The 16356-nt window shown below is 37.7% G+C and overlaps 1 protein-coding gene across 3 annotated transcripts in view; it reads left to right on the top strand.

Annotated features, from left to right (window-relative positions):
• The window catches only part of MYO16 (myosin XVI), a 405915-nt gene that overhangs the window by 296064 nt on the left and 93495 nt on the right, over positions 1-16356 (top strand). For all 3 annotated transcript variants that reach the window (XM_054807394.1, XM_054807387.1, XM_054807380.1), the window contains 2 exons: positions 2084-2284; positions 13599-13674. In XM_054807394.1, the coding sequence (XP_054663369.1) occupies positions 2084-2284; positions 13599-13674 (277 nt within the window). The remainder of the gene's footprint in view (positions 1-2083; positions 2285-13598; positions 13675-16356) is intronic.

The following is a 16356-nucleotide window of genomic DNA, read 5'->3' as shown; positions in this document are numbered from 1 at the left end:
AGTAGAATCATAGAATCACAGAATGGTTTGGGTTGGAAGGGACCTCAAAGATCATCTAGTTCCAACTCCCCTGCTGAGGGCAGGTACACCCTCCACTAGACGAGGTTCCTCAAAGCCCCATCCAACCTGGCCTTGAAACACTTCCAGGGAGGGGCCCTCCACAGCTTCTCTGGGCAACCTGTGCCAGTGTCTCACCATCCTCACAGCAAAGAATTACTTCCTAATATCGAATCTAAATCGACCCTCCTTCAGCTTAAACCCATTACTCCTTGTCCTGTCACTACACTCCCTGATAAACAGTCCCTCTCCAGCTTTCCTGAAGGCTCCCTTCAGGTACTGGTAAGCCGCAATCAGATGTCCCTGGAGCCTTCTCTTCTCCAGGCTGAACAACCCCAACTCTCTCAGCCTGTCCTCATAGGAGAGGTGCTCCAGCCCTCTGATCAGCTTCGTGGCCCTCCTCTGGACTCTCTCCAACAGCTCCATGTCTCTCCTGTACTGAGGACCCCAGAGCTGGACGCAGTACTCCAGGTGGGGTCTCACAAGAGCAGAGTAGAGGGGCAGGATCACCTCCCTCGACCTGCTGGTCACACCTCTTTTGATGCAGCCCAGGATACAGTTGGCTTTCTGGGCTGCAAGCACAAACTGCTGGCTCATGTTGAGCTCCTCATCAATCAGTACCCCCAAGTCCTTCTCCTCAGGGCTGCTCTCAATCCATTCTCCACCCAGCCTGTACTTGTGCTTGGGATTGCGCCAACCCACGTGCAGGACCTTGCACTTGGCCTTGTTGAACTTCATGCGGTTCGCACAGGCCCACCTCTCCAGCCTGTCAAGGTCCCTCTGGATGGCATCCCTTCCCTCCAGTGTGTCAACCACACCACACAGCTTGGTGTCAGCAAAGTTGCTGAGGGTGCACTTGATCCCACTGACAAAGATGTTGAACAGTGCCAGTCCCAATACTGACCCCTGAGGAACGCCACTTGTCACTGGTCTGCACTTGGACATTGAGCCATTGACCGCAACTCTTTGAGTGTGACCGTCCAGTCAACTCCTTATCCACCAAGTGGTCCATCCATCGAATCCATGTCTCTCCAATTTAGAGACAAGGATGTCATGCGGGACAGTGTCAAATGCTTTGCACAAGTCCAGGTAGATGGCGTCAGTCGCTCTTCCCATATTCACCAACACTGTAACCCCATCGTAGAAGGCCACCAAATTTGTTGGGCACAATTTGCCCTTAGTGTAGCCATGTTGGCTGTCACCATTCACCTCCTTATTTTCTATGTGCCTGAGCATAGTCTCCAGGAGGATCTGCTCCATAATCTTGCTAGGCATGGAGGTGAGACTGACTGGCCTGTAGTTCCCCAGGTCTTCTTTTTTTCCCTTTTTAAAAATGGGGATAATGTTTACCCTTTCCCAGTCAGCAGGAACTTGACTGGACTGACATGACTTCTCAAATATGATGGAGAGTGGCCTAGCAACTTCATCCACCAGTTCCCTCAGGATCCATGGATGCATCTCATCAGGTCCCATGGACTTGTGCACCTTCAGGTTCCTTAGATATTCTTGAAACTGATCTTCTCCTACAGTGGTCGGTTCTGCACTCTCCCAGTCCCTGCCTTTGCCTTATGTGACCTGGGCAGTGTGGCTCAAGCAATTGCCGGTGAAGACTGAGGCGAAGAAGTTGTCAGCCTTCTCCATATCCTGGGTCACCAAGTCTCCCATTTCCTTCCAGAGAGGGCCCACTTTTTCCCTAGTCTTCCTTTTATCACTAACATACCTATAGAAAATTTTCTTATTGCCCTCGACGTATAACTTCTAAGAAGGAAGTAGCTTAAACAGTTTCCTAAAAGATCATCAATAATTACCAGTTTTGGCAACTGAAATATTATTCCCTACATTTCTTGCAGAATTATCTGAGGTGCGTAGCCTTGGAGACTTACCAGAATATTTTAAACATTTTTTCCTTTTCTTTGAAGTGATATATGTTTCTGTTTACTAAATTACAAGCTGTGTTACTCTACAAGGAACAACTGAAATTCTATTGCTTCTGTATAAACCCAGAAAAATCTATTTTTCATTTCAGAAACCATCAGGCTTTTTGTCAATGCTGGATGAAGAAAGCCAATCTATTTGGTCAGTGGAACAGAGTCTTTCTAAACGCATTCAGTCTTACCTGGATACATCAGACACAAATACAGTATATTCCTCCACAAAAGATGGAAATGGTAACCTTGCCCCAAAGGATCAGGGCTCCACCTTCACTGTTATGCATTATGCTGGGAGGGTAAGTTGTTTGAATGATTAGTTACACACAGTTAATGAAAAAGAGTGAACAAAACAAAATTCTGCATGAATTCTCTAACTCCTGGCTATAACAAACTATTTACTTTCTAGTGATGAATTTTCAGAGGACAGCTTAGAATCTCAATGCAATATCTAGTGTAAAAAATCTGTAGTTTGTATCATATTGCGCAGGATTTGGGCTAATTCTGGCTCCTAAATTGTATCTTCATTGTAAGCACTTTATGAAAAAGGGGGTGATTCAGATACCTCAGCACAAATGTTTAATGCCATTTTAGTTGGCTGTCACTTTGCTTTCAGATGTTGTTCCAGAACATAATAGGTTCCCTGTAGATCCTGTGCCATATATGTAGATACCTTGGATACCAGCATGCATCTGGTAAAAAAAACACCACAGTTTTTTGTTAGTTGACACAAACAAAATTTTTTTTTCCATTTTTCTTCAAAATCCCAGAACATACTAAGTGTCTCTGAATATGGCTGTAAAAGAGGACGAATGTTTTGCATTTTTCCTCCTGCAGTGTTCACAGGAAAAGCATAATGAATTCTGTTAAATAGATCTCCTACCCTTTTCTTTCCAATACTCTCTCATTTTCACAGTCTTCACAACCACCCGCAGCCCAAAGCAAGCAAAATAGGTATGTGTTTAAAGCGATAATCATTTTTTTAGATAATCTGACAGATTGGCCTTTCTGTGATTAATCTGACATGCTGCCACTTCTCTCTGTTCAAAGCATGGTATTTGAAATGAGCTAATGAATATAGATTGTATGGGTACAATACGATGGGGGCTCTTAGTTATCACTTTTCCAAAATTTCCACTGAAATAAGGTGAGAACATAGACAGAAGGCTGCAGGAACCAGTCCTTACATCTGAGCAAATTGTTCTGCGTCCTTTCGCACTTTCTAAGTCTTATGCAGATGATCCCATGAGCTATCCATCCACTGATGGAGTCCCATAAAAGCTTTGTGCATAGCACATTTAGAAACTGTTTAGCTGCTGTGCCTGGGAACCACTGCATCGTGATCATATGCACTGCATTGTTTATAAATATAGCTGTAAGTGCTATTAGGCGATGACTTAGCTAGTAGGTCACTTTAAACCTGAGATCTCAGTAAAGCCTGTTGTCAGGCAGAACCTGGCTTTTTCAGCATTTACTGGCAGCGCCTGATACGTACCTAATCACTTCAGAATCCTCTGTGGAAGGGCATGTGGAAACTACAGGTGCTTCAGTATAACCAGACAACTGACACCTGGATGCTCCTCTCCTTACCTAAGCAACAGACGGAGGAGATGAGTTCGATGAGCAAGAAATTGGGCAGCTATGGTAAAGTCTTTTGATTAGACTGCCTATTGCAATTCTAAACCAAATGTAATAGCTTTGCGGCTGCTTAGTGAGAGAGGTAATTAGAGCAACCTTCCCTCACATGATCTTCTGAGTAGCAGATGCAGGGGGGTTATCTGCTATGCTGCTAAAAAAACCAGTTTAGATTCAGAAAAGAGTTCTACGTGCTTGCTAGGGTAAGAACACTGGAAAAATAACTCTAATCCATGCTGCTAAAGGTTCTGGATGACACACTTTCTGAGATGATTAATATTTTGAGTGCAACAGATTTATGCTCTTGAGCACCCACTCAGTCAAATATTGGTAGTGGGTACTCTTATGAGGCATGTTCAAGACTTGTCTCCAAGTCACCAAAAAAAGACTTGCTGGCTCTGTCATATCTCAAGGTAACATTATATCCCCTGAGCTGTCCAGAGCAGATGAGAGGTCGGAATGTGCACGCTTAGGCTTCTTTAACCAGATTAGGGTCCTTTACAGCAATATAAATGGGGAAAGGTCTGTTTTGTGGCTCCTCATTTGGAAAAGAAGTCGATGGAAGTGTTGAGTAGTGTTCTGACGCAGGCAAATTTGTTCCTGCCCAATGATAGAAATGTGGTCATTATGGAAAGGATTAAGACTATTTGGGCAGTGCTTAAATTCCTAACCTAAATACTCTGAATAACTCCCTGGAGGCTCTTCTTTCATCATAAGGCCTTCTACTTAGACTCAAATTATTTGCCAAAGTTAAGTGGTTTCAATACCTTCACTACTGGGACTTTTCAGTAGGAATGCGAGCACGCAGTGGTTAGATATCAGCACAATGAAGATTTTGTGGAACTTATTAGCACTTAAAGTGATAGAGTTAAGGGCTCACCATGGACTCCAGATGTCTAAATTGGTTTATAAATCCGTTCTGTACTTGTTAGGTAAATATTTTTTTTTATGGAGTTCTGTTGTGATTATACAAATTTATCACAATAGCTCCAAAAGGTTCCACACAACAAAAAATTGGCATGGAAGAAGCAGCAAGGCAGCTGCATTAAAATCACAACCAGGATAATAAGCACATTTCTTCAAAATGAAAAATATGTTTTTCTTATTCTCTGAAGAAGCACTCAGTAGGAAAAATTGTTAAGATAAAAGTTTCAGGTGCCCAGTTCTTAAAGTTAAACTGTGAGTGGTAAGGAGTACGCTTTTCATTAACGTGTGTTTTAGCCTTGCATGGTTGTTTAGATTTTTTTGTTTTATAACATAGACACTTGGTTTGACCTTTTCCTAATAATAGTAATGACATTTAATCTAAAAGTATTAACAAATAGACAGTTCTCCAAGTAATGTAAATTCACACATTCTTTTGAAGTCAATGGAGATCCTTTGATTTACATTGGCCAGGGAACTATTCCAGACAGTCAGGTTGTTCTTTGCATCCTTACGACAGTAAAATGCTCGGCCCTGCCAAAACAGAAAAGTTCCCGTGCAAGTGCTTAACTCTCTTTAATTTCAGAGTGATTGAGCAAAACCCTTAAAGGCACTTGCATTTTTGATATCTCATGGAACTGTTATCTAGCTATCATAGATTGAAATTTCCAGTGATTTATGATACGTATTTACATAAAATCTGATGATAGCATTACTATACTAAATAATGACACAAACTGAGTTTATTCTGAGACTAGTATGTCTTCATAAGCTGATAAATTGAATATGAAAAATTAGGATTTCAAAACTGCTGATGCTGTTCTTTAGATTGTGCTATTACTACATTTAGTAGCTTTTTACAGAAGTCATTTGTGGTTTATGCTTTATGAAAATTGTTAAAGGATCAAGCTTTTAAATATATCAAGTTTTATTGGCACTCAAAAATAAGAATTTCATATATAAAGTAACAGTATAGTTCGGCAGGTTTTGAGAGCCACTTTTATAGTCTGATATCAATTAAATGAGTCTAAAGTAAGTGAAGTATGAAGCAATCTTTCTCTGCATCATTACCTTCAGAGATCCCCAAAATTAAAACAAGGGGGCTTGATGTTATTCTCACTGACCACAATTTTTCACTGATTGTAACTCCTGTATCTTGGTAAAGCTTCTCATTATTTACATTATTATAACTGAAAGATGAATCAGACCCAGAGGGTAGAAAAAGAATTACCAGTAAAATGTGACAGGTAATTGAACATGAAATTTTTCACTTCTAGTCTTAATCATTTATATTCGGGTGATGTGTCTAGGCTGGTGTTCGTGGAGGAAGTCACACTGAACGCAGGCTCTGTGTTAAACAGAAGGCAGACACCCTGATTTCTCTAGGTAACACAAGTTGTAACTGCAATGTAGTTCACAGCCAATGCGAAACAGCTGCTACTCTGAGTCATCTAGAGCAAAAATAAAGCAAAACAATATTCTGTGTTGGACCTGGTGTGAATCTCATATGGGCTCCTTTCATCAGTAGTTTATGTATGTAGCTCAAAGTCCAGAAAGAATTGGGTTCACATCTTTACTCAGATATTTACAGTAGCTATTGTAGCAACTTAAAAGTGCAGTTATACTGGAAAATGCAGCTATTAAAAATACTACCTTAACCAAGAGACCTCTTCTATGTATTTAATTGAGACTGACAGGCAGCCTTTTATGAACAAAACTGATTTCTCTAGCTTTATGTTATGAGACAATTACAGGTGATACAGATGTGTCCATGCAGTTTTAAAGACCTCTAACTTGTTCATATCTTAAATGTTTTGTGTCACCATAGTCACAGAAAAATTATCGTTTCTTCCAATATCAAGTCATTTGGATTGACAGTAGTCATGCATTGTCAGGTATTGTCCGCTCCCTTATGTTTTATGCTCAGTAGCTTTTCCCAGGACTACACATACCTTATTGTTGTTCCAAACCTAATTAGCCTTAGACCATTCCAGAAAAGGCAGCACTGAGAGAAAGAAGAGATAAGCGGTCAAAAGTGAAAAAAGAAAACATGAAGTCAAAGTGAGCCTAAGGCGGCATATGGGAAGAAGAGGCTCAGAGTAATGTGTAAGGGAGAAAATCCTGAAGAACTTGGAATCCATACTTGAATTTCTGGTGAAAACACTGCTTTAAGAAAATCTATATGTATGATATAATTCTGAGAGACCTTTGATTTTGTCTTACTTTCTTTACTGTTTTGGAACGAAGAAAGTGGAATAAAAAAGGAAAGCAATATGCACAAGTAAGTGTCTGCACATAGAAGAAATCAACACAGGAGTGAGATTTTTTTGGTGGAAGTCGAGAGAGAACACTGTATTACATAAATGTGACAGAATGATCCTGTGGAAGAAAAAAACCCCAACCTTTTCTTCATTTCTCTTGAATTTTATTATTATACCTGCACAACACTAAATCTGTCTTTTACTGCATGAGCAATATGGTACAGTTAACTATATGAACATATGCTTAGCAAAGGCTGCTGTGAACATTAGTACTCGATCATATCAAGTATTTTACTTTATCTCCCAGTTTTAATTTTGCAGCAGAACAGAATCCTACAATGCCTTGACACATTATGAGTCTCTTCTAAGAGCTATTTAATGTCTTGGTATCATTGCTATAAGACAAAAAGCTTATCTGTTCTGTTCAGGCAGAAGGTAGAAAAGAATGATTTAGGTTTTGTATGACTAAAAAAAAAAAATCCTAGTGGAAGGCTTTATCTGAAGGTTGTTTAACACAATTCCCTGAACACTGGCAGTCTGATCTCTTCTGGAAAAATTCTGCTCATCTGGGGCATTGCTTTGTTTCTGATGGATAACATGAACGTGGGTATTCTCAGCAGCTTCTCATGGAGACTGCCTGGCAGCACTGTTCTATGCTGCAAGCTTGCCTTGAGGAAGCAAAGTGTTTTATGGGTGCAGTTGATCAATGCATCTGACCATCAGCTGAAACTGTACTAAGAAAGTGTAATACTGGATTTCTAGGTACCTTTATTGATAACATTAATATTTACATTGTGGGCTTCCATGTAACGAAGGGCTTCACATGAATTATATCTCTGAACTGTCAGCCTTCCTGACAGTCATGATTTTTGAAGAATAACATTCCATCACCAAACTTTCTTGAGGATTCAAAGTTTGGGGGTTTTTTTGTTTGTTTGTTTGGGTTTTTTTTTTTAAATTTTATGGAAGAATTAACCTATCAATAAGTACATCAGAAATATATTGTCTTAGCACAATGCCAAGAGACACAGCTTTACCTAGTAGTGGTGTTTAACATGCCGGTGTTCAAGGTAACAAGCTATCTGCCCATTGTTCATGTAATCTGAATAATATGTCATCATAATTTACGCTTCGTGCAGTTTGAATTCATACTTGAATTTACAAATCTGATAAGCCCCCTGATAAGGCTGCCATTTGTCTTGCCGCTGTTTTGATGTATAGGACTGTGATAAACCGTTCAGACCAAAAGACTAACTTCTTTGCTCTATAAACCAGTGCACATAATGTCCTTTAAGTGCAGATCAATGTCTGTTCCATTTCTCAGCTATGTGCATTTCAAAATACCTCTCAGCTGTCAGCTCACCTTCACCAAGGTAGTCTTTTCTGAAATGCCTTATATATCCCAGGCAGAGTCTGAAACTGAACCTCTAAATCAAAAGACAAAAGGAGAAGGATTAATCAATAAGGATGCTTTCATTTTCTCTATTTTTCCCCAGGCTGAATCCCCAGACATAACAATCAAATCAGTCTAGTCTAAGCTATACCAAAGCCTATAAAGGCTACTTGACAAAGATTCTCTTTTTCACACAGACAAGATAGTCGTGCTTTTTCTCTCTTTCTCTCTCTCTTTCTTTCTTTAAGTAGACTTGATTTTGGACATTCACGTACAGGAGAAAATAATAGGAGACTTCTCCCCACCCTCCCATTTTGTTTCTAAATATCTGCTGGTTTCAGTATGGTACTATTTCTGTTACAGTGTTAGAATAAGACTTTATAGACTGTAAAAAAATTATTTACTTCACTCATTGCTTAACAAGACTTGTTTTCGGAGGGTTAGAAGCCCAGTGATCCTAAAAAAAAAATTGGCACATTCAAGTTTTTAAATGATATCACTCACATTTAAGTACTGGCAGAAAATTAACAATGGGAAGTGACACTCGGTGCATTGAAATTGTCCTTGGAAGTGTTCTCAAAAAATTCTCTTTTAACTAAATGAACTGACTGTTTTCTTATTAATTAAATTTAACAACACATGCAAAACTCTTTACATTTTGTTATTAATATTGTACAATTTTCCCTTTTAACTGTGAATGGAGCCAAATCAACCTTAACATTCCAGGTAGCATTTTCCTAGCTTGTTTTAGAGTTCCTACTGGATCAGCCATTAACCATGAGTGCTTTTGGCCTGTCACAAGATATGAAAACTATTTACAAAATAGAGTATTTGAAGGAATTGGTGCAAATTACTTGTAAAGGTGGCCCTGTTGATAAAGTATATTGGGAAATGAAATAAAATTAGATAAAGTCCCTTACCAATTCAGAATAGAAATTTCTGAGAGAAGATGTACAATGGAGTGGCAAAAGGATGATTAATGAATCAAAGAGGCAAGAGTATGTAAGAAGATAAGAGGAACATGCAGTTCCCAAAGTCAGCTCTGTCCACATTTTGTGTTTGAGCCTCCCGTTTTCTGGGTGTTGTTTGTATCTGCTAGTTCTCATGATAATAAAAGCAGCTATGTCAACTTAAATGACCAGAAAAAAAGGTTCAAAACAAATAAAATTAAGTCTTTTTTTGCATTGCTAGTAACAAGTGAAACTCCGTGCCACAGAGTTAGTGAGTTCTGGAAACAGAGACTCGAGGAGGAAACATCAGTCAAGAGATATTAAACACGAAGATGAGAGACAGGCTGCGGGTCAGGAGCTCTCTAATGGGCAGAGCCCTTGAAGCTGAGAGGGGAACTGGTAGGAGACAGAGTGGAAGCATTCCTCAATATTTTTCCCTAAATATCAGGGCTAAATGAACATTTGGCCTGCCCCACTACCACTGTGCTTAGGTTAAGCTCTCTTCCTTTCTGAGCTTAAATCAAGAAGGAAAGCAAATCCAATCACTTTCTTGTTTTAATCTGGTTTAATGAAATAAAATGCAGTGTGGAACTGCACGCTATTTCCTTTTTTAATAAAGATAGTTCAACTAGTTCAGACAGTATCTAAATATCTTGTTTCCTTTGGGTAACACAAATATGTAGGTTTACATACTGTCTACCCCAAAGAGTTCATTATGTAAAGCAAGATAGAGCAAACAGCTGCAATAAATAGAAGTGAGAATAAGGAGCATGTTTTATAATAGCAGAACCATGATCTAAGCGAGTGCTCGTTTCCTGTCTGAATCATACAACATTTGTTTAGTTTTTGTCTCCTCAGAATAACCATCCACTGTGCTTGAGTGCCAGTCAGTGCAGAGTTTTGGGCAGGTTTAGTTTGGAAACCCGATGGAAGAAAACTGGAGGAAAGATATGTGCTTTAGGCAAAGTGCTATGAAAGTTGGCATCTCTGATGAGGGCAGGATTAAATTAACAAAATTGGCAGCTTGAAGAGGATTTCTTTCTTTTTCTTTTTCTTTTTTGTGGGACTGACAATGAATATGGAACCCTAGAGTGCCATTTCATTGAGTCAGTTTTCATGTCTTTAGGCACTGAATTAATTTACCAAGTCTGTGGGAAAACTGTTAGAGAGTTAGCAATTTCTTCATAAAAGGGAATCCCACTAACTTTTATGTATTTTATGTGATATGAGAGGTGTCTTATGAATATAGTTCTAGAAGTTGGTGATGTATTATACCAGCACCAGTACTGAAACTTCTCCCTGTTTCAATCCGGGCACTTAGTTGTAATATAGTATCTCCGACTGCTACACTTACCTACTCTTCCCACCAACTCTCTTCTTCTAATTCAGTTAAAGCTTAAGACACTCAATTAGGAACTGGCATCACGGATTTGTTGGATAAGTTCTGTTAATTATCTTTTATGGACCAGTATGGTAGAACATTTACTTTAAGTACACTAAAAGCATTTAATAGTATACTTAAATTAATCTAATAGTTTGCTAACTATGTTGTATGTTCTTAGGAGATGCAATTAGAAAATTATATAACATTGCATCTCTCATGGAAAAGAACGTAATTCTATTGTTATACCTTTTCTATGTCAGATGCCATACTAATTACATCATTTGACAATTACTAACTATAACAGATTATACACATCCAAGTCGTATAATCTCTTTCATGAGTAAAATAGCATTACATAATTGTCAAACGACCCAATGGAAAACAAAATTAATGCACTGATTAGTATTACTAATCTTAATTATATATTTACAGCTTTATTAAATATACAAGGATAAAATTTCCCCAAATACCTAAGGGATTTAGTATATAGATCCAATAAAAAAACTTAAAAAAGACTTTAGATAGAAACATGGTCCCAAGGTAAATACAAAGAAACTGTATTCTAAGAAGTTCTCATTAGGTGTCTACATAATCCTAGAGGTACTACAATCTATAATTTTCTTCCTTTTTAACTTAAAAATTCCCTTTCGGTTCTGCTACCATGCAAGCCAGAGCTGTGTATATCTAAAGCCTGTAAAAATTAACTAGTTCTTTGTCCTCCATCCCCATAAAAAGTGAAAGATGCCAAACACCCACTCATTTTGTGGAAATGAGCTTTCTGCAAAATTCCCCTTTCATTCAGAGGGCTGGGAAGTAGTACTTACCCTCTATGTAGTCATCTGGAGGTGACAGCTTTCATCTTAGAAATAGGAAGCAGCGGTTTAACTACTGCTTTAACCTGAGGGGATGCAAATATGGAAACCTTGCTTGGTGTGGGAGTGACCAAGTTCCAGGATGGGGACAACGTTAGAGTTTGGAGGGGGAAAGGGAAAACCACTTCCTTCTTTAAAGCTAAATGTGCATGCAGCATAAAAGTCTAGATTAACAGAATATCCAGAAAAATCTTAGGGATTAAGTTATTGTTATGCCATACCTCAACATGAAGGGAGAAACAGTTTTTTTCAGCCCTGAGCAGTCTGTCCTCTCAAGCTAAGAAAACTGCCTTGAGAGGTAAGAAATGTAAATTCTCACCTCAGAGGAGAGAAGTGCAGTGGAGAAAGAGGGAAATTCCCCAGGTGCGCTTGGCAAAACTGGCTAAGTGTGCACAAATGTCTCACTTGGGCTAATCTTTCTGCTCAGTCAGGTAATTAGCTTTGAAGAAGCACTAAATTTGTGTGGCTAGATTGCCTTGAAACTCTCATCTAACTTGGATGTTTCTGCCCTGTTTTTGGCAGAGTTCTATACTATTAGTAAACACACTTGCTATTGTCAGCCACATTTAAAAAAAAAAAAGGGGGGGGAAAAATGGCAGAAAGTTCATTTATTTGAAAGAGTAGTTCTAAGAAAGCATTCTAGGCTGTGGTTCTGGGTGAAAGTAGGTATCTTTCTGCAATGCCCAGTTAGGTGACTAAAATTCCAGGTGGAATTAGATATATATGTCCTGTTCACGAGTTCTAGGGCATTTCCCATTCAAGGAACTGTTTAAATTCAGTCCCATGCTGAGTCACATAACCCTCTCTTGATGCTGGCCTCAAAGTCTAGCCAGTCCAATCCTTGCTTCCATTCCATGGGCCAGTCACATAAGGATCGGGCATCATCGTGGTTTCTTGGCGGAGTTTAGATCCATTAAGGGACTGTAGCCTTTAGAGTCTCTGTGACAGCTTAGTCCTCTGCTGCAACTGGAGACGTGTGTATCAGGGCTAACTGTCTGTACTACCCTCATGCGTAGTGAATGGAAACAAGCACTTGCTAGGATGGGGTTCATCCCGTTGAAAAATGGGGCAAGTGAATCATGGCGTAGAATACCTTTTTCCTCCATATAAAAAGAAGTCATTTTTGACTGCCTGTAGTGCAGGTACCCATTCCTACATAAAGTGAGATAAATCCCATCAGTTGTATGTAGACCAGTTTCCAAACCAGGACTTAAATAGCACAGTTCATATTGAAAGTTGTGTCCTAGATCCGTCTTTAATGTAGATTGATGTGCTAACCAAGATGCAAAAAATAATCACAATTTATTGATATGTAAATTCTTTTTCACTGTTTTATTTTAATCATTGTATGCTGTGAAATATTGATATTCTAAGAAAAATAAACTTCAGTTGGGAAATGCAAAGAGAGAGCAATGTGATAATGGTGATGGAAATGTTTTAACTCTGGCATTTTGGGCTCAGTGACTGTTTTGTGGTCTTAGTGCTGCTTTTCTGTACGGTGGCTCCTGGGATGGGCTCAACGTTAAAACAGCCACTTGGGCATATTTCTTCATTTTGGATGTACCCTCAGGAGCTCTGGCTAGAGCCTTGTGTTTTGCTCACTTCTCAGAGTGCCCACCACATGTGTAGGAGTTTATCTGCAGTCAGATAACTGTCTGTTCTTGAAATTATGGCATCAGGCAACTAAGATGATCCAAAATCCTCATGTGCATAGTTGTTGGAAGGGTAAATGGGATTTGTACATAACCTATAGACTGAACTTGCCTCCAGTGGAAATATAAATGGCTGGAACTTGTCTTGAGTGTGAGCTGGGACTCAGATTGCTCCATGGTCAGTGTGGAGGGTTTCCCATTGACAAGGAGGTGGCCTGGGAACAACTCTCTCATCCTACAGGGAAAGTGATGTTTACGTCAGTGTCTTCTGCTCTACACTACGCTTCTGATTCAAAGTCTTGCATTGTGTAAGTGGTTTAGAATCGGTCTGATGAAATTTTTGTATACTTGCAGAGACACACCATGTTTCACAACCAGTTCTTCTGGTTAGTATAGTTGGGGCTAAGTAAGTAACAAAAGATGCTACATGGTGCCAGCTTTTAACTGTTGAGTGGAAAAAACCATAGCTTCATTTCTACTGCTGAAAGATTTTTGAAAGATGCATTGGTCATTACTAATGATGTCACACTATTTTATTTTAGGTTACTTACGAAATTGCTGGTGCAATAGAAAAAAATAAAGATTCCCTTTCACAAAATCTCGTATTTGTAATGAAAAGTAAGTAAATGGTTTTGTGGTTGCTGTTGTTAGAAATCAAGACATTATGACTTGATTTAATTTTCATTTTAGTTTTAAGAGAAATTTATATATATATGCTTTCCAGTAAAAAAAAAAAAATTCACCCTCATCTTTTTGAAGTATGAACACATTGTTTGAAATTTGCTCTAATTTAGAAAGCTTTTAGAATTCATGAACATAAAGCATCTTTGTCATGTGATGTGATGTAAAGAACAAGGTATAGTGTGATAGATGTGTATGACAAAGTAATCGAGTATTAATTAAAAAAAAAAAACAAAACCAAACCAGAAAATAGGAAAAGGAAATAAAGCTCCCAAAATGATAAAGACTGCAGTGGGACGCAATTCACTGCTTGAGTACCTTTCTAAAAGCAGGAACTTGTGGGCGTTCTTATGTTTTTCAGTGAATAGATACAAATGTCCATTGACATACAAAATTAAATACATTTCCATATGCATATTATATAATTATGCCTAATAATAATGAATCCCAGTTTATTAATTAATGATTCATAATTAGATTATTAAAAATCTACATCATTTACCCTTTCTGTGAAGAAAAACAAAACTTTTTCTTCAGGGAAATGTCAGGGTATCCTGAGATGTTATTTGTCTTTTCTCCAACCACTGCAGAGTCTTTCACTTAATATATTATATACTTATATTTCCTTCCATAGAAATAGAGGTCTTTTGGACATCACATTTGTCTTCCAAATCAGCCCCACTGTTGCAATGTATTTTTTTTTAGCAATTTTACTGTGAAATTACCTAAACTCCCTAGTAAAATAACTGAAGCATTTTAAAGGCAAACAGTGTACATTAAGGATGAAGAAAAAAATGGAATAATTGATCTTGAATATAATCTTATTGATTATAGTTGTAGAGACATTCCAGTTCTCACTACATGGAATTTGCATGATAATCTGCTAGAGAGTATAAGAAGGTATGGCAACTTCCAGTATGTTCTACAAGAGAGAGCATTCTTCCATTCTCTTACATAGTCTCCTTTTGCACTTTCATTGCTATTTTGTGTAGTCAGCTATGCGACTGTTAAAAGGGAAGAGTGGAGGATTGGGTATAAAATGTTTGATATGCTGAGAGTGAGTGTTTATATAATTAAGAAGTCATAATGATAACAATTATAATTAATATAAAAATTCTGAAGGCAGAATATTTACAATCATGCAAGTCATTTAAGGGCTACGTTCCTTCTTTTTTAAGTGACTTTGGCTTAAAACCTGTTGATTGTCAGTGATATATTTCTTTCAGGATCAGTTTCATAAGTTATGTAGACATGTGCCTTAAGTTCATGTTTTCTTTGATTTTCCTTGAATTTAGTTTCCCTCATCAAAACTTTAAAATGCTAACAACATTAAAGTAATTTTCATATGTGTGTAAGAATGTGGAACATACCTGTTTGACAAATAAATCAGGAGAGAACATTGACATAGGTTGTATCTGTTTTAATTTGAAAGACATAATTTTAATGTCTTTCCGAATGCTACTTATTACATTTATCCATATTTTTAAAATACGGAGGTTTACTCTGTCTGCTGATTGTGCTGAACTTGTTTCAAGTATTTGCTTTACTATCTTCCTCATAATTTTATTATACCTGTTAAGTAAGGAATAGTAATCTCCACAGAAAAAGGGAAACACATCTCTTGCACTTAAGCATCTAGCAAATATGTCTTTAGACAGCTAATAAAGAGCAAACTGAGGATTTCTACCTGCTATGCTAATCTTGATGACATTATTTATGATGCTTATCATGGTTTTTTTGTTTGTTTTATTCACATGATGCATGTGATCATAATATGTTTGTTAGTTCTTAAAAAAAAAAAGGTAATTAAAGTTAAAGATGATTAAGGGTGTATCACACAACAGGTTTTTAACACTTATTGGTGCTGTGGCAGTACAAACAGCATGTAATTACCATGTTCATCTCAAAAAGCCTGTGACCATAATCTCATAAAGCATAACTTGACTGAAATTAGTATAAAGTATCTGTCTTAAAATTCAGATTTTTGTTTTTAAAAACACCTCTTGGAAGAGTATGTGTTTTGTACTAATTATCACCACCCCATCAAGCATATATGGCATTGTCTTTTTTCTGTAAATGTTTGTAAGTGTGGTCTTGATGTAGAAAAATGTGAACCCAGCTTGCTACAGTTCTGTCCTTCACCTTGCCTTTTTTTTTTCATCCCTTCCCATATTATATTTTACATAATTCTTTTTCTTTGGTGCAGTCAGTGTCTATAATTTATTTCTGCCAAGTGCCTTGATCATTTCTAAATACTACATGTTAGGTAAATGTGCAGAATGCATCTCTTATATTGATTTAATAGATGTAAAATTGGAAATCTGTAATGAAACAAAATTCAGAGGTGATTATCACATAACTAATTAAATTTAGACAGATCACAGTCTGAAAGGTTTTGTTTCCTGCCCTGTTTTGTTCAGCACAGGACATGAATATGTTTCAAAATAGTGTTACTGATGGCTGACATCCTTAGATATTGAATACTCTTTGATAACTAACATGATATAATAGTTTATTGTTTTGTCCACTTGTTTTAAGATTATTTATTTAATTCTATCCCCTACTGCATGTCTTTTTACTTCCAAATAGAACATATATAATTTTCTAAACTATATTTTA

The sequence above is a fragment of the Grus americana genome, chromosome 1 (assembly GCF_028858705.1).
Source record: "Grus americana isolate bGruAme1 chromosome 1, bGruAme1.mat, whole genome shotgun sequence".
Classification (NCBI taxonomy): domain Eukaryota; kingdom Metazoa; phylum Chordata; class Aves; order Gruiformes; family Gruidae; genus Grus; species Grus americana.
Note: the sequence above shows the minus strand (reverse complement) of the source record. Positions and strands in the feature narration are given on the sequence as shown.